Source organism: Patella vulgata, chromosome 3 (genome assembly GCF_932274485.2).
Source record: "Patella vulgata chromosome 3, xgPatVulg1.2, whole genome shotgun sequence".
Taxonomy (NCBI): domain Eukaryota; kingdom Metazoa; phylum Mollusca; class Gastropoda; family Patellidae; genus Patella; species Patella vulgata.
In genome coordinates this window covers 89,993,906-90,018,268 of record NC_065881.2, presented here as the reverse complement: position 1 = coordinate 90,018,268, position 24,363 = coordinate 89,993,906, and the positions used below count along the sequence as shown (strand labels likewise).

Below are 24,363 nucleotides of genomic sequence, written 5' to 3'. Positions count from 1 at the left end.
TCATTCTCTAGTGGCAACAATCCTTTCAAAAATATTGATTCTATCTCACGGAACGCCGAAAATTTGAAATTTGACACCAATGCTTCAAAAGAAATTTGAAAGATAGCCACGCAGAGTGTGGCAATATGATCATGCATCTACATGCATGTCTCGACAGCAGATGATTCGAAAGGAAAACTTGGTTGGTTTATAAATTGAGTAATTATCTGGCATCCGTCAAGAATCTATCGTGTTCACTTGCCTGTTATATCTCTGTGACAAAGAACATAACATTGCGGAATATCAACAGGGTCATCCTTGTCGCGGAACACTGAATATCGAAAATCCGCTAAAAACGTAAGTCTCTATTGCGTTAACAAGGTTTTCAAAGAATGTAGAGCAACCCCGGAACGGAAGATCACTTTATTGGCACTGTATATCAATAGAGTTCATAACCCCCAATGTTTGACACAAAATTTAGAAAGTGAAGCCGCTATGGCGTTAACCAGGCTTTCAAGGACGGGGGGGGGGGGGGGGAAGGGGGGGGGGAGAATTTTAAGGATCAGGTCATACAATGCTGAATATCGATAGAGTTCGTCCTTCCATCGTCCCATATTTGAAAAAATACGGACAAAGAGGGTAACTCTGGAACAGAAGTTTACGGAGGTCCCAGTGCTTCTCACTACATTATTTTTATCCAGTTATACTTCAAACACCTTTATTTATTTTCTTATCACCCCTCCCCCCCCCCCCCCCAAAAAAAAAAAATAATTTGCAGGTGGAATGGGGTTAATATTGTGAGCTAATTAACCCACATCGATATCTACCTTCTCAGTGATTGTAGCGGCCTAGCGAATATTCACTGCTGGTCAGTTGAAACATTTTCTAAATAAAAAACACCTGTTTTGATACAGCAGCCCTTGACACTAATGTTGATTCTCCTTCGTACACTCGTCACCATTAAACGTGTCTGCGTCTCCTTTCGATGTCGTATTAAAAGTAGGAGGTTGTGTCGCTGTCCTGGCCAAATTCTCCTCATAGTATAATACATCGTGTATGCCCGTCAGCGGTTAATCCGGTTGGTGCTGGTTGGTTTAGACAGATGAAGTCATACCTGAAGTCATACCTGCCTTTATGGAATTGGCTCTAACTTTCTCAACTAGAATTCAATAACCCCTTTTCAAGAGTTATAAATTATAATTTATGAAATTATTAACTTCCCCTTTTGAACAGGAAAGAATTTAATAGCCTTATCTTCTCTTCAACAGTCTGTTAATACCGATGTTTAATTATAGATGTATAATTTATTTCCTAGAAGCGAAAATGAGGGTCGCCCAGTTGCTAGAAAATGAAATGAAATGGAATGGGGTTTAACGTCTTACTGTTCTGCCCCGGACTGGGCTAATGAAGACGGACATACGCCATACAGTGTGCTATGAGGGAAATTTTGCCCGGGCAGCGGCACTACGGCCTACTCTTATATCGAATTCCATCTGTCAAGGGATCTTTTACGTGCATGCCAATGTGTTCACGGGACCTCGTATTTTGGTACCGTCCGAACGACTAGACAGTTGTCTTTGTCAGGCCCTACGTCACCACTGACAAGGGGAAACCACGCAGGAAAATCTGGATATGAATTTTCTCGGCCAATGCAGGGATCGAACACCTGACCTCCAGGCTAGCGAGCCAGCGTGTTACCCACCGTGACCCCCACCCCTCCCCTCCTCTCCTCTCCCCGCAGTTGCTAGAAACAACAAGACGTTAAATCCTCGTTTTATTTCATGTTATTTCCTATCTTGTATTCACTGCCGATGTTTATTTACTAAATTTGATACAGCAGAATCGGAAATGACATTAAATTAATCACCAGGCTTCTGCGTCGATATTCATGACATATCCAAGCATACATAATCATTGACTTCTACTCCGCGACCCCTGCCCATCTATCACTCGTGTCGTTCTTCTTGGCTATTTCTGGATAATGCATGAGATTGGGATCGATGTGATCTTTTACATCAAAAATAGCCAAGACTATTTTTTTTGTGTGGGTGGGTGAGAGAGAGAGAGATGGAGTTTGTTTGTGTGGAGGGGTTTGGCAGTTAGAGTAAAACGGTTGACCCGGGGAAACATACGATTTTGGTTGAAGAGGCGACCCTATTCATCGTCACGTACAAGCTTGGTATAAAAAACTAAACCATTAGACTCAGTGACAGACCATATGATCTAAAGTTGGCGTGTTAGACTACTAGACCACCCAGGGGCGTTAACAGTCCCTTATGATGGTAGAGGAACAGGACCATGCTTACATGATTAGATACTTCCGGTATAATACTAATCTGTCTAAGAGACGAACTGATAGCAAACATTAAAAGCCAACAAACTTGTTTTTTTATTTTAAGATAAGTTACATTTCGTGTTAAGTTAATAATAATTGATCATGTTTGCCTTAATTTTAAGATAAGCCACGTTTCGTGTTTAATAATTGACCCTGTTTTTCCTTAATTCTGACATGATAATCAGACAAGTATTTTTTGTTGTGCAGATTTAATATAAAACACAACCCAAAAAGGTTAGACAGGGGACCATTTCCTTATCACGTACACGTGTGTGATCTAAACCACGTCACTTGGACTCAATAACAGACCTTGTGGTCTGATGCGGACACGTTAGACCGCCGACCCCACCCTCTTGTGCTTTTAGAGAGAGAGATATTTGTAGCAGTTGGAGGAAAACAGTTGGCCCGGGGAAAACCCACGAGGTTGGGCAGGTGACCCTATTCCTTGTCACGTACAAGCTTGATATAAAAAACCAAACCATTGGACCCAAAGAGCGACAGGGGGGGGGGGGTTAACGTCCACCACTGGGCCATTTCGGGACTAACATATGGTTCAATTTTATTTCAATAATTCGCTTGCAGGGGTCTTTAGCAGTGGGAGGAAACCGGAGGACCAGGAGAAAACCCACGAGGTTGGCTGTGCTTTCATAACACCTGGTAAAACACGTTGATATATTTGAATACATGTATATTATCATATCGTCTCATGTCAATAACTACGTACATAGTCTATCACATATTGATATAAGTAAACAGCACGTGCTCACGAGCAGGCTGTTACAAACATATATATATACGTATATATTATGACGTAGGTAGATATAGGTTTTATTTGGTTTGTAAACACAAATAATAAATAGATCAAAAATAGAAACACAATTAGGTTAGACTGATAGAAATACGCACAAAAAGTATATAAATATTTCTTAGTATTACGCGATCAAAAAGTATATAAACATTTTATTGTTTCAATATAAATACACACACGAGGACCTGTATGTCATGATCAAAAGCCACGTGTTAAGTACCAGTCAAAGTATGAAAAAACAATCTGAAACCAAATGTGTGGAAAAAACAAACTCTTGTAAAATATATTTAATTGTTTATTGGTGTGCTGACAAGGAAAGTGCGCCTAGTATTTCGCAAGGGACGTAAAACCGAGGTCTAGTCGTGTACTGATGGCCGTACATATGAAAGAATCCTTGATAGTTGTTAGAAATTGACGAAATGCGAAAAGTGACCAATTCTCTTACCCTACATAGCCCTAGGATATTCTACGTAAAAGGTCCCTCCAAATTCCCTACCCCTCACCCCCCACCCCAAGTCTAGAGGACGGTGAACGGTCCCTTCCAATTCCCCACGTTGACGTCTAGAGGACGGTCCTAACCTAAGTTCCTCACAATTCAACACCCTGACGACTAGAGGACTGTCCTAACCTAATTTCCTCCCAATTCAACACCCTGACGACTAGAGGACGGTCCTAGGCTCCTCCCTATCCCCACCCTGACGACTAGAGGACGGTCCTAGGCTCCTCCCTATCCCCACCCTGACGACTACAGGACGGTCCTAGGCTCCTCCCTATCCCCACCCTGACGACTACAGGACGGTCCTTGGCTCCTCCCTATTCCCCACCCTGACGGCTACAGCACGGTGGAAGTGTGTTTTAAACACAAATGAGGAACGACGAGGGCGGCGACGGGTGTTTAAGAAGGTACCATGACAGTGTTAAAAATATTCTACACCTTGGTTGGCGACCCCCTAAATCTTGACACCCTAGACCATTCTGCACACAGAAGTCTATCTTCTTCATTCCTCAAGAATAGATCTCTGGACACAGACAACTAGCTACTCTACTACGATAATAGATCTCTGGACACAGACAACTAGCTACTCTACTACGATAATAGATCTCTGGACACAGACAACTAGCTACTCTACTTCGAGAATGGATCTCTGGACACAGACAACTATCTACTCTACTTTAAGAATAGATCTCTGTCTTAAATGGCCGCCATATCCAACAATAAGTATACTGTTTTGTAATGTTGGCCTACCCCGGTTCACATCTGGCATACACACAAAGACTAAACAAACTTCTTTCAATCTTATTAAATGGCAGCAGAATAAATACTCAACAAAATTCTCGAAGTATAGGCCCGGCCTACTTAGAGTTTTCGACTAAAATCGTCGATTTAGGACTTAAAATGTCTGTCAACTATCTTAGTGTCTGTTCTCAAACAGAATTACTTGAAGACGGCCAGCACAAGTTTAGTATGACCCCAGACTTCCACCTGACCAGCCGACAGGTTAATCCTAGATCTTGAGACACTATAGGGGTAATAGGGGTATAGGTACCAGCCCACCGAGCCTATAGGTTAATCCGGCACTGGTTTTGAATGTGTTAATAAATTATTATCCTGACAAGGGCACCGATCGGTGAGGACGAGGGCGGGGGGGGGGGGGGGGCTGTCCCCTATCCCCAAAGCCCCTTCGTTGAATGATTCAATCAGACTGGATAATAATATTACGCACTATGAAGTCCCGATGATACGTTTTAATCTTTCTCGAACTCACGTGACCAATATGTTCTAGGTCAACAACATTTCTGGCTAACAGTTTAAACAACTTGACTATAGACGGTAGAATATTCTGGACTATGGAAATCAACTAGAAATGTCGTCTCCTTTCTTAAACAAACTATAATGGTAGTGTACTGCGTGCTAGATATGAAAATTATAATCTAGATTTTTCTGGGGCATGTGAAGTGATTCAAGTCTTGTATGAAAAAAAATGTAAACAAGATATGATAAAGAAAAAAATACATTTAATAGGAACGAATTAAATGGGCGGTTTAAAGTCCTACTTGTCTGTGACTTAGCGGGTAGGGCGTTGGCTCGCTAACCTGGAGATCGTGTGTTAGAAAGTTCATCGGGATTTTCCGGCATGGTTTCCCCTTGTCAGTGGTGCAGGACAGAGGGTCTGGCAAGGGACACCGTAAACTCGTTCGGTTCGGACGAAAAATCGAGGTGCCTATACACATTGGCGTGATCGTAAGAGATCCCCTGACAGTTGGAATTTGAAATAAGAGTAGGTCGTTGTGCCGCTGCCCGGGCAAAATTTCCCTCATAGCACACTGTATGGCGCATACTCGTCTTCATTAGCCTTTGTTGGAGCAGAACAGTAGGACGTTAAACCCCATTTCATTTCATTTCATTTTATCCTTCTTGTTTGCATAAAAAAAGCTAATGAAGACAGACACACGCCTGCTCTTCGTCGAATTCCAATCGTCAAGGGTTCTTTTACGTGCACGCCACTTTGTGAAACGGAATGAAATGGGAGTTTAACGTCCCAAACTTCTGTTCCAACTGGGATAATGAAAACGGACAGCTCTTTGTGTCAAGTATACGCTTTACATCATAAGGTCTGCCATTGAGTCAAGTGGCGTGGTTACGATTCCCAGCGTGAACGTGACAAAGGGTATATTGTTATCCAATCTCAGAGTTTTCGCCCCCCCCCCCCCCCCCCCCCACACACGCGCAGACTGCTAAAGACACCTACGCGCAAGCGAATTCTTTAACTATAATATTGAACCATATCTTATTCCCGAAATGACCTAGTTTGTGTTGAGTGGGCGTTTAACCAGATTTTCTTCCTTCTAAACAGCCACAGCAAGGTAAATTCATTCTATATATTACTTTATATATGCCAATAGATAATTGATGCATGGAGATGTGTCTACACGTGCATGTATTTCAACACGTGGTGGAATTATACCACCAAACAACCTTTAGATATGTTGATAGATGGTGTATGAATTGAGCTGTTGTCTCGTAAATTACACCTGAATGATTGTTATCTCATGAGGTGACAGTGGGAGTCGATCCTAAGCTACCTGTACATAACAAGGACAAAGGTGGGCTTTCTCTGTGACTACCGGTTAGCTAAACTCTGCAGAAGCGTAGCAAAAACAAAACACCCAACCCAACAAACATTCGCCCATCATTACAGTTACCTGTTAATAGTAATCATTGCAGTTACCTGTTGATAGTAATCATAAGAGTTACCTGTTGATAGTAATCATTACAGTTACCTGTCGTTGATATTCATTAGAGTTACCTGTCGATGGTATTCATTAGAATTACCTGTTGATAGTAATCATTAGAATTACCTGTTGATAGTAACCATTAGAGTTACCTGTTGATAGTAATCATTACAGTTACCTGTCGTTGATATTCATTAGAGTTACCTGTCGATAGCAATCATTAGAGTTACCTGTCGATGGTAATCATTAGAATTACCTGTTGATGACAATCATTAGAGTTACCTGTCGATGGTAATCACTAGAATTACCTGTTGATGGCAATCACTATATACAGTTATCTGTTGATGGTAATCATTAGAATTACCTGTTGATGGCAATCAATAGAATTACCTGTAGATGGTAATCATTACGTTTCCCATTACACTTACATTTCACCGAGTTGTCCTACAAAAGACACCCTCGTCGTCATAGTTAACACTGCAGCAATATCTACTTTAAACAAATGTAGTGGAATTCCCCTTTAATACCAAACCGGTCTAGAGAGAGAGAGAAATGGGGTTTAACGTCCACTCGACACAAACTAGGTCATTTCGGGACTAACATATGGTTTAATTTTATTTCAATAATTCGCTTGCGCGTAGGGGTCTTTAGCAGTGGGAGGAAACCGGAGGACCCGGAGAAAACCCACGAGGTTGGACAGGCGACACTACTCCTTGTCACGTACAACCGGGGATTCGAAACCACGCCAGTCGACTCAATGACAGACTTTATGATACAGCGCGCGCACGCTAACCATTCAGCCATCCAACCCCCCCCCCCCCCTCCAAACCGGTCTAAAACTAAGACGTAGAATTATAGTGGAATTCACCTTTAATACCAACCCGGTCTAAATCTAAGACGTAGAAATGTAGTGGAATTCCCCTTTAATAACAAACCGGTCTAAAACTAAGACGTAGAAATGATAAATCTGTTCCAGAACCGTTGAAGATTTTTAAAAAGTATCATAAATCCTCTAAATAAAATTATTTAATTTGGCAAGTTCTCATGGTTTACAGGCATTCACTTTCTTCAAATAAACAGATTTAATTTTGGCTTGCCTTCAGAAAGTAGATTAACTTCAGACCTTCAATTTGAAAATACGCTCACAAATGTGATCGCTATAAAGCCGGGGTTGAATGACGAAATAAACATTACAAATAGTATATGTACAGGATGTGCACATAAACAGTTACACAAGATAAAGCCACGGCAGATCGGATTCAAATCTAATGAAAATCGGAACCATCGGGTGGCATCGAGAGTTGATTATAATCTTGTCATGTTAATACATGTCTAATTAATATTTTATATAACATGTTAGGCACAAAGAAACACCGCCAATTGGCCGATTTAGCTCTTGCATAATATATGCCCAAACTAAATCAACCGCCATAATTGTTTTCATCTGGGTAATTTGAGGGACTGAAGTTAACTTTTCTGTGAAAAGTTTCATATTAGCGTGCCTTGCACGGGTCTGAGACCGGTTATTTTAGAATAATGTAAACGGGTCAATGTCTTGAAATTCGTCGCGACCAAGTGGAAAAGGGCTTTTGATCCAGAAACATAGAACTTGGCAGATATTTTTCTATTGTAGTGTGGCCCATGCAGTCAAAATTGTCTCTACTGAAAGTTGAACTCGATACACGGCGAATGTGCACGCTTCAGTGGCTTGTCTTGAAGTGATTTCTGGCTAGTTACGCGGTTCGATAACACTCAGCACAGGAGTCTATGAATCTATAAATAGCCATCGCACGTGAAATTTTTTTATCATTAACTATACCGTTAGGAGCGGCATATTTTGGTTTAGCACAAATAATATCCCTGAAATACTCGGGTTAGGCAAGGACATGATACAGCAGTAGTTTCATTTTACTTTTACAAGGTTCTTAAAACAATTGTTGAGTTGCCTAACGTGCATATTTCTAAATTCAATTTCTTGTTCCAGCTTTCTGTTATGTTTCGTAAAAAAGTAGTCTTCATTATCCCGACCTGTCAATCAGACGAAGAATGGTCGATAGACCGGTTAAGCGAGACTAATTTCAAAATAAGGGCACGTAACCTATTTTGTTACTCAAAAGTGCCCAGATGTTATGGCCGACACTTGTAACCGTTTTTCAATCTATTATTTATGGATAGTTAAATGGTCATAGCTTATTAAGTACAACATAATCGTTTATTTACTGACTATAAATGTTTGAAACTGATTTGAGGCTTGGTGTATATATAAATATTGTGGCGTAATTGTCGAGATATTTGGAGATATTTATTTATGGTGGGACACCCTATCTATTCATGTATTTGATACATTAAAACGACAAAAGTTTTATAACGGGCTATATATTAGTTAAATTAAGGCGAACAATTTTGAATAAATTCTTAAGTCTGAGAATGCTTTGTGAACTCGAGGCCTGACTAGACAACTTGATCCACTTATTTGGCGTACTAAACTGCCTGTCTACATTAAGCTCCGCTTGAGAACATACATCCCGACATTTTGAGTCCTAAATCGACAAATTTTAGTCGAAAACACTAAGTATATTTCGAGAATTTTGAGAAGTATTTATTCTGCTTCCATTTAATGGAATTTTATGTCTGCGATATCACCTCGGTGGAAGCGGACGTAAAATACAACTAACTCACACACACAAAAAAAATGGAATTTTAAAAGTTTATGTAGTCTTTGAATTTATGCCAGATGTGAAACTGAGTAGAACCGTATTACAAAACAATATACTAATTTTTGGACATGGCGGCTAATTAGGACAGAGTTTTATTCATGAAGTATGAAGTAGATGGTTCTCTGTGGGCAGAATGCTTTTTTGAATAACGCCCGGAGACAAATCATTGTTTGCCTTTTTTTTTGGCAACTAATCAGCATCGAGTAGCATATTTTACCCCTTCCTCTAATGAGATTCGTTAAGAGTATTACCGGTAATATAGAGTTTAGCGGGTCATTCCTGAATCCATGCCGGTAACATGATTGGTTCATGGTTTATCTAGTACGCTCGCATCTGTTTTGTTTGTTTGTCGATAACTCCCATTTTTATGCCATCATAGGCTGCATGATACCACAGAGAGAGAGAGAGAGAGAGAGGGGGGGGGGGTAACGGCCTCACTCCCCTTAGGGCATTAATATCGAAGTTTGTATAATTGTTTTTATATAGGAATATCTTTTGAAGGTGCATAATGCAAGATTTAGATAAAAGAGCTGACAGTTATCGATATACTAATTGATTCTCTTGTTAAAGATGCATTATATAAGAGTTGAATCTCTTTATTATTGCACCTCGTGGGTTTTCTCCGGGTCCTCCGGTTTCCTCCCACTACTAAAGACCCCTACGCGCAAACGAATTATGTAAATAAAATTAAACCATATGTTAGTCCCGAAATGACTTAGTTTGTGTCGAGTGGACGTTAAACCCCATTTCTCTCTCTTTATTATTGCAGATCTTTATTTTGACTTCAAGTGATATATAAACTATTATTTAGACATTTATTAACATGACAAGCCTATAATCAATAGTCTTGATAATCGGATGACCGAGATTTAAATGAATTGAAAAACTATCGCCATTTGTTAATTTAATTTAATCAATCTGCGCTACATCTTCACACACTAATAACTTCACTCAGAATAAATAATTTCAATGAAGTTTTCAATATATTCATTTTTTATTATCTACCTTTCAGCCATTATAGCGAACTCTATATCTAAATCGGGGGGTTGGATGGTCGGTTGGTTAGCACGTGCGTGCTGTATCACGAAGTCTGTCATTGAGTCAACTGGCGTGGTTTCGATTCCCCGGTTGTACGTGGCTTTTCTCCGGGTCCTCCGGTTTCCTCCCACTGCTAAAGACCCCTACGTGCAAGCGAATTATGGAAATAAAATTGAACCATATGTTAGTCCCGAAGTGACCTAGTTTGTGTCGAGTGGATGTTAAACCCCATCTCTCTCTCTCTGTGTTAGTCGCGAAATGACCTAGTTTGTGTCAAGTGGGCGTTAAACTCTCTCTCTCTCTCTCTCTCTCTCTCTAAATCTTACATAATGATATCAATCAGTGTAAGGTAAATTATATTCTCCTGTGAGTTTAAAGGTACAAAGTTCATTGTATGTCTAAAAGATACAATCACTTTTTTTATACCCACAGTGTATTTATGATCGTGAGGGGTACACAGTAAACGTTATTTATATGTTAAAATAATATCGTGAAGGATACACAGTAAACGTTATTTATATGTTAAAATAATATCGTGAGGGCTACACAGTAAACATTATTTATGTGTTAAAATGATATCGTGGGTGGGGTGGGGGTACACAGTAAACGTTATCTATATGTTAAAATCGTGACGGGTACACAGTAAACGTTATTTATGTTAAAATGATATCGTGAGGGGTACACAGTAAACGTTATCTATGTTAAAATGCTATCGTGAGGGATACATAGTAAACGTTATCTATGTTAAAATGCTATCGTGAGGGGTACACAGTAAACGTTATTTATGTTAAAATGATATCGTGAGAGGTACACAGGAAACGTTATTTATGTTAAAATGATATCGTGAGAGGTACATAGTAAACGTTATCTATGTGTTAAAATGATATCGTGAGAGGTACATAGTAAACGTTATCTATGTTAAAATGCTATCGTGAGGGGTACACAGTAAACGTTATTTATGTTAAAATGATATCGTGAGAGGTACACAGTAAACGTTATCTATGTTAAAATGCTATCGTGAGGGGTACATAGTAAACTTTATCTATGTTAAAATGCTATCGTGAGGAGTACACAGTAAACGTTATTTATGTTAAAATGATATCGTGAGAGGTACACAGGAAACGTTATCTATGTTAAAATGATATCGTGAGAGGTACACAGTAAACGTTATCTATGTTAAAACGATATCGCGAGGAGTACACAGTAAATGTTATCTATGTTAAAACGATATCGTGACGGGTACACAGTAAACGTTATCTATGTTATAATGATATCGTGAGGGGTACACAGTAAATGTTATCTATGTTAAAAGGATATCTTGAGGGGTACACAGTAAACGTTATCTATGTTAAAACGATATCGTGAGGGGTACATAGTAAATGTTATCTATGTTAAAATGATATCGTGAGGGGTACACAGTAAACGTTATCTATGTTAAAATAATATCGTGAAGCATAAACAGTAAACGCGAGAAGCACAATAACATATTAAGGACTTGAAATAATACCATGATGATTTCTCTAAGCTAATAATATGTTGCCCCTCCATCTAACCACCAACATGTATATTAGGTTTGGAACCGTTGTGTTATGAAGATATTGTTCAGACTTGTGTATGTCTTGTTTATATGACCAGTTAACTTAACGGTCAGTGATAATACTAGAGAACTGTACGATCGATTAACTTTACGGTCAGTGATAAAACAACAGAAACATTGGTCTTGGTTATTGTCTTTAATTACAAACACGGATTTAATCTTCTGTAGGCTGGTAAAATTACACGGACAAAATAACTTATTAATGACTTTAACAAATGAAATTGGTTTTAACGTACTACTGCCCCGTCCCGACCGGAATATTTAAGACGAGATGACTTTAACAATAAGATGATTATATCTCTAAACCGAAAGCAGCTCTGGGTTGTTCATAGATAAAGGATTGAACTGCTCTGGACTGTTAATAAATAAAAGGTTGGACAGCTCTGGGTTAATAAATAAAGGATTGGACAGCTCTGGGTTGTTAATAGATAATTGGGCATCTCTGGGTTGTTAATAGATAAAGGACTGAACTGCTCTGAGTTGTTAATAGATAAAGGATTGGACAGCTCCGAGTTGTTAATAGATAAAAGATTGGACAGCTCTAGTTGTTAATAGATAAAGTATTGAACAGCTCTGATTTGTTAATAGATAAAGGATTGAACAGCTCTGAGTTGTTAATAGGTAGTTGTCCATACTGATAACAGATTGGAAGCTCTAAATGATTAACAGATCTAGATGATTGAGAGTTGTCCACAGTTTAAACAGATAACATATCTGACATCTGAAGGTTCTAGATAATTACTAGATAGTCGTATATTCTGTTACAAAACAAATCTCCGGGTTTTGAATTGAGAATCGAGGCTACAATAGCGTGTTCTTAAAGCGCGTTTATCCCTGTAGAGCGATTTTATGTCCATAATATCATATTCATTGTATTGGACGTTAAATCTGTAATAAACAACAACAACAACAAGAACTGTATAGTGACAGATATTCGGAAATTTGATTGGTTAAAAGGTGTTATTTGTTTGTGGGGGGTTATTTCGTAGCTTCTGAATTATTCTAGAACATTTGATACCACTTTTAGTATTAATGACATCGATATGTCTGTAGTCACCATCTGTATCAAACTCCAGTTAATTTCTAAATAGACATGTGTCTACTTGATCTTGTCTGTGAACACAGAGAACAAGGATTTATGTCGTGTAATTAAAATGAAAACGTAGAAAATGGTGTCCGCTTTCCTCGCAACAAAATGCCTGAAGATCAGTTTTACATGCAACAGCTGCAAACAACCAATCTCGCATTTAATTGGTGTGTCACAGAGTTAAACTTGTGGTTAGCAAAAATCGATGGGACGGTACATCCGTTAGGCGATCTGTGTTCTAAGAGCTGTAATCTTCAGTAATTGATGGAAATTAATCATATCTTTTGTAGGGAGACGAGCAAGTATTGAATATATGGCATTAATATCTGTCTGACGTCAAGACGATTTCCGAGGCGAGATTAAACTAGGATGGTGCTAATCTGATACGTAGGTTAGAGTCATCTTCTCGAGACAGGGGTTCAGTGATCTATAGATCGCTGGCACACGAAACAGGGGCCTCGATTACATCCCATCGATAAAGGGCCATGAGATTTTCTAGCCTAGTGTCAGTGGTGCGGGGTGGCGTGGGTAGGACGTAGCCTATCTCATTATCCATAAAATTCCGTGGCACTAATTTCATCAGTCTTCGTAGAAAAAAAAATCCCACCTGACTGTTGAAATTAGAAATAAGAATAGACTCTACCCGGACAAAATGTCACCCATAGCACACTACGTAGCGTATTCCCGTCTTCATTGGTTGTGTTCGTGCGGTTAAGTAGGACATTTCATTTAATTGCCATAGTGCCGCTACCCGTACAAAATGTCCCCATAACACAAGTCATTGCGTATGCCCGCCTTTATTAGCTCATTTGGTAAAGAAAGAAAAGGACGTTCAGCCCAATTTGAATTGATTTGCTTAATTTAATTCAGTATCTACCCTGTCGGCTATAATACATTAATCACTTGAGAACAAAGAGTAGGATAAAAGAAGAGATTTATTTGATCCTTGACCGAGAATTGTGAGTTATTGATATTGACCGGCATTATTCCATGTTGGTAATGGTTGTTTTCCCCAGATATACCATGCATGGTCATTTACCTTCACTAGTGTACATTTAGCCTCATCAACATAGATCCGGCTGATTAATCCATTAATCTTTTATATCACTTGTTTACAACGTCAAATCAAATAAAATGGGGTTTAACGTCCTGCCCTTCTGTTCCGACTGAGCTAATGAAGACTGACATACGCCATACCGTATGCTATGGGGGACATTTTGCCCAGACAGCGGCGCTAAGGCCTACTCTTACATCGAATTCCAACTGTTTTACATGTACGCCAATGTGTACACGGGACCTCGGTTTTTCGTCCCATCCCAACGACTAGAGACTGGTTGCTTGTGATTTCGATCCAAAGCTTGTACGTATAGGATATTAACCTACCCGAGGTATAGGGAGAGTAGGTTTATATCCGACATATACAACGCCAGTTCACCCTTAAATTTAATGGGCTCTTCCATTAAAAGGCAACAACGATTGGATAATTGCTCGATAGTTTCCGCTAAATAGCGAAAATTACCGAAGTAATCACGTGCAATGACGTGCATGTTTTTGTTTATACGTCGCCATTTTGTGACTATTGAATTGAAAGCAAAAACAAAATGGATAGTAATACGAAGTCAGACGAATACACAATCCTTTTTAGCCAACATATTGACGATGAAATAGATGTGAATGCAAATATCGACGAGGATCTATCCAAAGCCTGCAGAAAATTTGGACCAAAAGGCATTCTTTTCCAAGAATTCTGACAATGAACCATGATTGAAGGTTTTCGGTATGTTCAGAGAAGGATTTGACCGACTGTTTTAAGTGGACTGTACCCAAAAATACTTTACAAAGGAACTCTTGGGCGATAAATACTTTCAAGTCTTGTAGTGTGTGGAGAAATAATCGCAATGTGGACGAAAAGAAAATTCTGAAAGATGTCTTAGACATGGATAACCGATCTAAATACATGTATGTCGATAAGTACGCCGTCTATTTCGGTCCTGAATGTTAGAAACTGTACCATAACAAATTTTAATTGTCAAAAGAATAAAAATTTATATCTGTGGGGTTTTTTTGTATTATTTCGATCATCTACGTCATCAGCGGTTGATATGAGCCGAATATATTGACCTGAGATGATGTCATTAGCAATATCAACCTGTCATGACGTCATCAGCGGTTGATATGAACGAATATATCAACCAATGATGATGTCATGACAGGTTGTTATGAGATATAACTGCTATGAACATCAAAGTAAAAACTACCGCCAGTTGTATATAAGGCAGAGAGTAACCTTAACCTTGCCTAACTTGAAAATTGAAATAATTTCCCTCTCTCTCTCTCTCTCTCTCTCTCTCTCTCTCTCTCTCCAACTCTCCAAACTATGAAATTATTTATTAACTGCCACGACAAAAAGGGAACAATATTGTAACATTTTGCATTTTGCTTAGAAACTCAATTATGACATTATTCAGATATCCTCGCAGTTAATTGAGTCTGCATCAAATATCAATCGATGGACTTATTGTTTATTCTGTATAAATATCTTACAAGATTGATATTATTTATGGGAATTCTCGGTATTTTCAGTCTGTAACTTGACTAATGAAATGCTTATTCTGTATTTATTATTCTCAATCTGTTATTCTCTAACAGCTCGTCATCTATTAGTTTAATAAATTCTATTTCAGTCGGCAATGATCACATTTGTTATTATCCGCATTTTGTATTTTATTTATTGTCTGGAACATTGACAATGATTTATAAAAAAAAACCCCATCAGATTCAGAATCATTCACATTTTCCTAGCTTCCCATCCTTCTTAGTATTCTCCGGATTGAGTCAACTGGCGTGGTTTCCATTCCCCGGTTGTACGTGACAAGGAGTAGGATCGCCTGTCCAACCTCGTGGGTTTACTCCGGGTCCTCCGGTGTCCTCCCACTGCTAAAGACCCCTACGCGCAAGTGAATTATGGAAATAAAATTGAACCATATGTTAGTCTAGTTTGTGTCGAGTGGACGTTACCCCCCCCCCTCTCTCTTTCTCTCTCTCCCTCTCCCTCTTCGCTATAACGGTTAAACTTACTAATATTTAAACATGCATTATGTAAGTTTTAGATAAAGAGCTGACAGTTCTCGCTATAATAGTTAAAACAAAAGATAATGAAAAGGGAATATGTTGAAAATTTCAGTCAAATTACTGCACTCTGTGTGGAATAATCGTCGATTACAGAACGATAGGCACAATAATTTATTTGTTACGATGGTAAATAAAGTCTCGATTATCCAGTTTAGAACTAAATCATTAACCGTATTTAAATGGCATCGAGAGTTGATTATGGTCTGGGTAAGTTAATTAATGTCTAATTAATAATTTATATAACATTTACGGTCTAAAAAAAGACATGTAATCAGCAGATTTAGCTCTTGCATAATGTATATTTAAGGTATTTGCATGTATAGCCGTGGTGGTTCAATGAGTAAGACTCTGGTTGACTTACCAGGAATACCAGGCTACAATACAGAAACGTTGCACTGCGTTGTTTCCCCTTGTCAGCGAGCGTGGCAAGAAACAATGCCTGGCCGTTCGGATGGGACAGAAAACAGAGCGTTGTTTTTTTTTTAGCTCGGATGGAGTTAAAACCTGCCTTTCATTTGTCAGCGATAACTCCCTCGAAGGAAACAGACGTTAATCTGCTCTAACGAAAGAACAAATTTTATTCAAAAGTCCCTATTATACCCCACCCACTCTCCCCCCTCCTTCTCTAGCCTGGTACATGAAACAGTACAGTGTGACGATACCCTACTAACGACTAGGTCCCTATTATAACCCCCCCCCCCCTCCTCTAGTCTGGTACATGAAAAAGTACAGTGTTACGATACCCTACTAAAGACAAGTTCCCTATTATACCCCCCCCCCCCCACTCCCACCTCCCCTCCTCTAGCCTGGTACATGAAATACTGTAGTATTAGTCTCAAAATAACCTATAATAAATGCACAGTGCGAACGACGTTAATTCCAAGGTGGTATCGCAATAAAGATGGCGATCTAGGATAAACTAGAAGGAAACATGACCCCAGAATATAAATTGTGTGTAACACCATGTAGAATATCATATCACAGTCAAAACATGAAAATATAATTACATGTCAAGTTTTATCTTGTGAGCATTATTATGTCTGCTATATGTCATAATATTGTTACCAATAACAACCATATAACTACCAATTTGGATCGTACAGGGTAACCGAGAATATCATGGATATCTATTCGTTTAGAGTCATTATTTATCGGATCATTTCACACCATGTTTCAATTTTTGTTATATTTGCGGATGTTCATGATATTTATGCTGTATTTTTGCATTTATTCATCTCTCAAAATATTAATTTATTCACGGAGAACAGTAATAATGTTATATTAAACATACATTATGCACGAGCTAAATCTGCCTACTGCAGGGCTTTCTTTAGGACTGAAATGTTATCTAAATTATTAATTAGACATTTACTAACTTATCCAGACCATAATCAACTCTCGATGCCATCGGATAGGCCCGATACATAATGTATCTACAATAAGGCGGTATATTAAAATATTATAGAGAATAGTGAATAATGTTCTATTAATATATTATGGAGAACGGTGAATAATGTTATATTAATATATTACACAGAACAGTGAATAATGTTATATTAAAATATTATAGAGAATAGTGAATAATGTTCTATTAATATATTATAGGGAATAGTGAATAATGTTCTATTAATATATTATGGAGAACGGTGAATAATGTTATATTAATATATTATAGAGAACAGTGAATAATGTTATATTAATATATTATTGAGAACAGTGAATAATGTTATACTTATATTAATATATTATAGAGAACAGTGAATAATGTTATATTAATATATTATAGAGAACAGTGAATAATGTTATATTAATGTATTATAGAGAACAGTGAATAATGTTATATTAATATATTATAGAGAATAGTGAATAATTTTATATTAATATATTATAGAGAACAGTGAATAATGTTATATTAATATATTATAGAGAACAGTGAATAATTTTATATTAATATATTATACAGAACAGTGAATAATTTTATATTAATATATTATAGAGAACAGTGAATAATGTTATATTAATATATTATAGAGAACAGTGAATAATGTTATATTAATATATTATAGAGAATAGTGAATAATGTTATATTAATATATTATAGAGAACAGTGAATAATGTTATATTAATAAATTATACATAACAGAGAATAATGTTATATTAATATATTATACAGAACAGTGAATAATTTTATATTAATATATTATACAGAACAGTGAATAATGTTATATTAATATATTATAGAGAACAGTGAATAATGTTATATTAATAAATTATACAGAACAGAGAATAATGTTATATTAATATATTATAGAGAACAGTGAATAATGTTATATTAATATATTATAGAGAACAGTGAATAATGTTATATTAATAAATTATACAGAACAGAGAATAATTTTATATTAATATAGTATACAGAACAGTGAATAATTTTATATTAATATATTATACAGAATAGTGAATAATTTTATATTAATATATTATACAGAACAGTGAATAATTTTATATTACTAATAAATGTATTACGTTAATATATTTATAGAGACAATGGATAGAGAAAAAGAAACCCAGAGAAGAAATTTGTACAGGAATCCTTTTAAATCAACGTTGATTCTTGAGGTTGGTGATAGTTCTCAATCCACTAGTACCCAATCCCCCAGCAGGACGACCGCTTCGATGAATATTCCAAACAGTCAATCACCACCATTAGCACAGGTCCGAACGAAAGAATTAAAAGTACCCACTTTCAAGAAAAACACTAAATCAAAGAAAAAGAAAACTTCAGGTGTAGGAAGAGTAGTTACTTATAGCGCACCACAGGGGAATCGATCGGATACAACTAACTCCCCAAAAGCTTCACGCCAAATACCATCTTTTTCTAGCAATGCTCTTGCCCACCAGAAGACTCTGCCGAAGAAGTCGTGCAAGCATAATGTCGTCTCGAAGAATTTACTAACTCAGAGTCTGAAGCGTTCTTGCTGCATAGCAACAGATCTCATACCAGCATCCGCACCAACTAACCCCATCTCAATCATCAGCACTCCGAGGACTCCAACAAAGCCACAGCAATTCAACCCAGTAATAGCAACCACACCAAACACTCCTGTTATACATCGAACACCCGTAAGGCAGCCAATCGATAATTTGTTGGTCTCAGCAGTACCACGTTACTCTGACAATATTCCGAAGACTCCAACAAAGCCACGACGATATATCCCTACAATGCCGACAACACCAAAGACTCCAACAAAGCCACATCGAACCACCCCGTCATTGCCGACTACACCGAAAACTCCCATTATACGTCGTCCAAATGAAGCTCTTTTTAAGCCATGTACAACGCCTAATAGACATCAGCGGCGACCCGAGGTACAGCATTACCTCCAATCCAATATTCCCCAAACACCCAAAAGAGGTGGTGTGAAGAATGGACGTGTGATGAAGAGGCACAAAAATATGAACACGTCTACTCCAAAGTTTATGAAATTAAAGGCATTAAACGCTTCCCAGAAATCATTCACCGAACAACACGAGATTCTGAGGTACCAATATCTGACCAAGTCGCCGTCTATATCTGGAATCGTTCCTAACACGCCACCTCAACATCCCGTTCCTCCCAAAAAATCTAAAGTCTACGACTTTCCAGTTTCACCAATCAGATTGGACAAAGGTTTACCACGCCTAAAGGACAAGAGGAATATGGATAAAAAGAAATTTGTGAGTTGATCGTTTAGTTTGTTTATTATTAGAGGTATATTTCTTTTTACAGGCCCGGGACTGTACAGCGCAGTGTTTCCTCACACTGCTAAAGACATCTACGCGCAGGCGAATTAAACCATATGTCAGTCCCGAAATGACATAGCCTGTTTCGAGTGGACGTTAAACCCCATCTCTCTCTCTCTCTCTCTCTCTCTCTCTCTCTCTCTGTGTACAGCGCAGTGGACGCCACTGACTGGCCCGTGGATCCATTCACTTGATTTGATATTTGTTGTTTATTACTTACAATGTCTGTGTTGTTGTCTTGTCCACAGGTTTGTCTTATTGGAACTCGATATTAGAGTAGGCCGTAGCGCCGCTGCCCGGTCAAAATTACCTCATAGCACACTGCATGGGGCATGTCCGTCTTCATTAGCCATGTCGATGCAAATAAGTAGGATTTAAACCTCACATCGTTTCATTCCGGTATATATATTTAAGATATAATGTATTTGTGTAGCAAATTTGTTGTTTATTTACAGGTTAAACAAGCCGTGATACACACGATGAGAAAAGTTTTGATTGAAATAGCAGAATTTAGAAAACGACGCCAACGATTGTTTACATAAGGTATATCCAATTAGTCTGAGTAATAACGGTGACTCAGCGAATTAGGCGTTGTCTCACTGACCAGGTTATCCTGGGATTCGATCCTCGTGTTGTATACGGTTGTGACAAATAAATCTATACTGACCCTCGTGTATTATACGGTGGTGACATTTTCAACTAGGGACCCTTAATCCGGTCCTGGGCACGGACAGGGAGTCTGGCAAGAAACAATATAGTCGTTCGGATTGGAATAAAACCCAAGGTCCCGTGTACACATTAGAGATATCCAACACCCCCACTAAAGTTATTTATGTACAACAGATGGAGACCGTTTAAATTTGTCCCAACAGAACATGGACGTAGACGAGCGTTGCGTGGTTAATCTGAACGTTCTAAATATATCTAAACCCCAACAAGGAAAACGTTTCATCATTTTTCCTCCTTAGATTTCAGATTGGATATAGAAATGGCGATATTCTAATAATATAATGCATTCGTCACACATGTGTGATAAAAACTGATAAATACAAGTGTAACATCCAAATGACACAGTTTTACACGAGATTTCAACATAGATAATGACGGTAATCATGCTCAAACCAGATATTGATATTCACACACACATACACGCACACCCACCTCCACCCCCTCCTCGCATTTACAGGAAAACTTATCAACGCAACATAGGGTACAGACTTTAACGATTTTGGTGTCAAGCATTGGGATCGATATTTTGTATTCCATGATCTTTCCTTCCGCTGTTACGCCCCTTTGCTGTTAATCTTGCGAACACGATAGAGTCAACAGTTTACAATATAATGTTTTCAAGTTTGGTGTGAAGCATTAAATTCATAAACGGATATAACCAATCGATATTTCACGTTCCAGAGTAACGCCCCCTTTTCCCCCAAACCTTGCGAACACGATAGAGATTATAGCCAGGAAAAACTCTATAAACAATCAGCATTCGATGACTTTCCGAACCCACCCATCCCCAGACTCCTTTAACGCGACAGGCTACAGATCTGACGGATTTCTTGACGTCAAATTCGATCAACCATCTACGTTTAACTATTGAAACATTATTGTTGTGTGGGCACATTTCCACGCTTTGCGTGGCTATCTTTTCATTTAATAACAACGTACGTTGTTGCAAAGACTGTTCTATCTGACAAAACCAAAGTAGGTTGTATTGACGCGCGGTCCAAAGCCTGTAGTAAGAGAGTCAGCTTGTTCATCTGGGCTATGTGTGCATGCTTGGTAGACCCCCCCCCCCCCCTGGGATAATGTTCCCCACATGCATAGCTGGGGAATGTTATAATGAATTGATGAAGCATCCGAGTTCCTTAGAGAAGCCGAAATATTGGACTATGACGTAAAATAATGGTTATTTAAATATAATAACGCCGTGAATATTAGATCCTAGACATTCTGCTTACCCAATATGTCCTGGTATTTAAAGGAGCTAAATCGCTAATATTTAGGACCTAGAAATTGACAAAAATGGGTTGCAACGCATATAATAATGTAATATGAATGTATATAAATTGATTTACATTCAATCGTTTCTGTTTTTACTGTAAATTCTAATCAGTTTTGTTCGGCGAAATACGCCAGAAGTCTCATGTGAATGGCAATCTTTAGCATCTGGTTTTTCCAGTCTACACCGATGGTATTTATTGCGCATGCTCTCCAGATAAGAATATAGCTTCACCATTTGACATGACTTGTGGAATATGTCTAGCCCTGTTCTTTGTGGCCCTTGTGCAAATGGCGCTGAAGCGCATTATGGTACACGATTCGTGTACCAATGGTAAAATGTTTATTTTGTCTTGAATATTGGATATCAGAAGCCCATCTTTTCCCTGTAAGTTTACAAGACCAATGTTGATTTGAACTGACAAATAATTCGTGTTTTCAATGTCGAAGATTTTTGATGATATTGAGTTAGAGACTTAGCTACTTTAAATATAATAACGTCGTGAATACTCGTACTGATCTTTATGATCAATTAAATATCTTCAATATTCATGATATCTCCAGTAATTATAAATCCGGTCATATTTCCTATTAACGAGTATTTCTAGATATATTCAACATATAATATACATTAATTATCACCGATAATTCATAATTTACATCCTCTCTACGTCATCAATTAATGGGGTATATCAAACACAGCTTTGTTTGTCTTTATGCCCGCCCACGTTAATGGAGATTTGTCGGTTTCCTTCAAATTTCCCACGAATAAAGACAACAACATTCATAGCGAACAGACAACAGTATTTAGAACGCACACCATGCCGATATGTAGAATGCTATCGGTGGGGGGCGGGGGGGGGGGGGCACGGTGGCTAAGTGAGTAAGACACTCGATTGCTAGTCTGGAGGTCGCGAGTTCGCTCTCGGTATTCGCCGATAAAGTTCATCGGGATTTTCCGACGTGCCCCCCCCCCCCCCTTGTCACTGGTGCGGGATGGAGGGTGAGAGAGAGAAATGGGGTTTAACGTCCACTCGACACAAACTAGGTCATTTGGGGACCAACATATGGTTTAATTTTATTTCAATAATTCGCTTGCACGTAGGGGTCTTTAGCAGTGGGAGGAAACCGAAGGACCCGGAGAAAACCCACGAGGTTGGAGGTGCAGGATGGAGGGCCTGACAAAGACAGCTGTCTAGTCGTTCGGATGGGACAAAAACTTGATAGTATTGATTATTGATTATTAAGATTTATAACCTTAAAACATATTAATATAAGACTATTATTTTGTTGGTTATTAATAGAGTTATCCCACGCATATTTTACTGAATGAAATAAGTTATAATCCACGCATTTTTAAAAAAAAATATACTCTATGATATTTTTTCCACGGAAACACAAACTTTCGGCTTCCATACGAGGTTGGTAATAAGCCCAGTTCGGAGCAGTTCAACAATAGGACGTTAAATCCCATTTCATTTCATTTGTAAACATGCCACCCTATTTTATGGGGCTGGATAACCACGTCTATGTACCTTTCGGCGTTTAATGGTATGTGTTTTTCTCGATTATCAAGTCATACATTGAACTGACAAATGAAATTCCTTTAATTAGCAAATGTTGCCCCAACCCCGATCTTGTCTGGTATACAGGGGGGTTGGATGGCCGAATGGTTAGCACATGTGTGCTGGATCATAAGGTCTATCATTGAGTCAAATGGCGTGGTTTCGAATCCCCGGTTGTACATGGCAAGGAGTAGGGTCGCATGTCCATCCTCGTGAGTTTTCTCCGGTTTCCTCCCATTGCTAAAGATCCCCACGTGTTGATCGAGAAAGTTCCTCTTGTGTGATAGAAATAGCATCCAGTCCATCCGTGCTCTCGTTGGCATGCACGTAAAAGACCCCATGAGAGTTGGGATACGAAGAGAAGTAGCCGACAACACCACCACCCCGGAAACATTTCCTGTTAGGACACTGTATGGCACATTAACAAATATGGAGAAGAAAAATGACTACTTTAACCCCATTTCATTTCCTTTTGGCCTGTTTTCTGACACTAGTTAGTGGTAAATTTGCCATAATGTCCAATCAGGTGTGATCTTAAAACAACAAACGTCATTTGTTAAAGGGGCAAAATCTCTCTATTTTCCAATTTGAAAACACGAATTAGAATTCAGTAATATTTCAATGCGCACCCATGTCGTTGTTGTGCCGTGAAAATATGGGATTCTAATATCTAATATTTAAGAAAAAACGAAATTTTATAATCAGTACACGAGTCGTGTGCTTTATGGTTTCGGGTGCCATTTGTAATGGACAAATAAAAACATACCCTACAAGACAATGCAAAAGTAATTAATAAAGGTTGATTCGCAAACGACAAATAAAAAAAAACAAACCAAAAAACGTGTAGAATGAACCAAGCAGGTGTAAACGACTGCCGTTCGGTTTGAATATAAATCACTATGCATTCATTCATAATAAATTAGTGTGTGTTCTTAGAAGCATTTTCGTCTATTATAAGGTTAGAAAAATAGAGCCATATGCCCTTTAAGTAAGCTTGTTGAAGATAGACGATCGACTGTAATGGAAGTAATACGCCGGACTTATTCTATCCATCGTCTTTGATTTTTTAAATCCCTCTTGAACGAAA

General features: G+C 38.3%; 1 protein-coding gene across 3 annotated transcripts in view; it reads left to right on the top strand.

Annotated features, from left to right (window-relative positions):
- Positions 1–20,384, top strand: part of LOC126815445 (mucin-2) — a 61,699-nt gene extending 41,315 nt beyond the window's left edge. For 2 of the 3 annotated variants that reach the window (XM_050541090.2, XM_050541089.2), the window contains exons 2-3: positions 18,470–19,644; positions 20,166–20,384. In XM_050541090.2, coding sequence (XP_050397047.1) covers positions 18,475–19,644; positions 20,166–20,252 — 1,257 coding nt within the window. In that variant the 5' untranslated portion in view covers positions 18,470–18,474 and the 3' untranslated portion in view covers positions 20,253–20,384. Of the gene's footprint in view, positions 1–5,855; positions 5,988–18,469; positions 19,645–20,165 lie in introns of those variants that run through there. The other variant, XM_050541091.2, reaches the window with a different exon arrangement.
- The last annotated feature ends 3,979 nt before the right edge of the window (positions 20,385–24,363 follow it).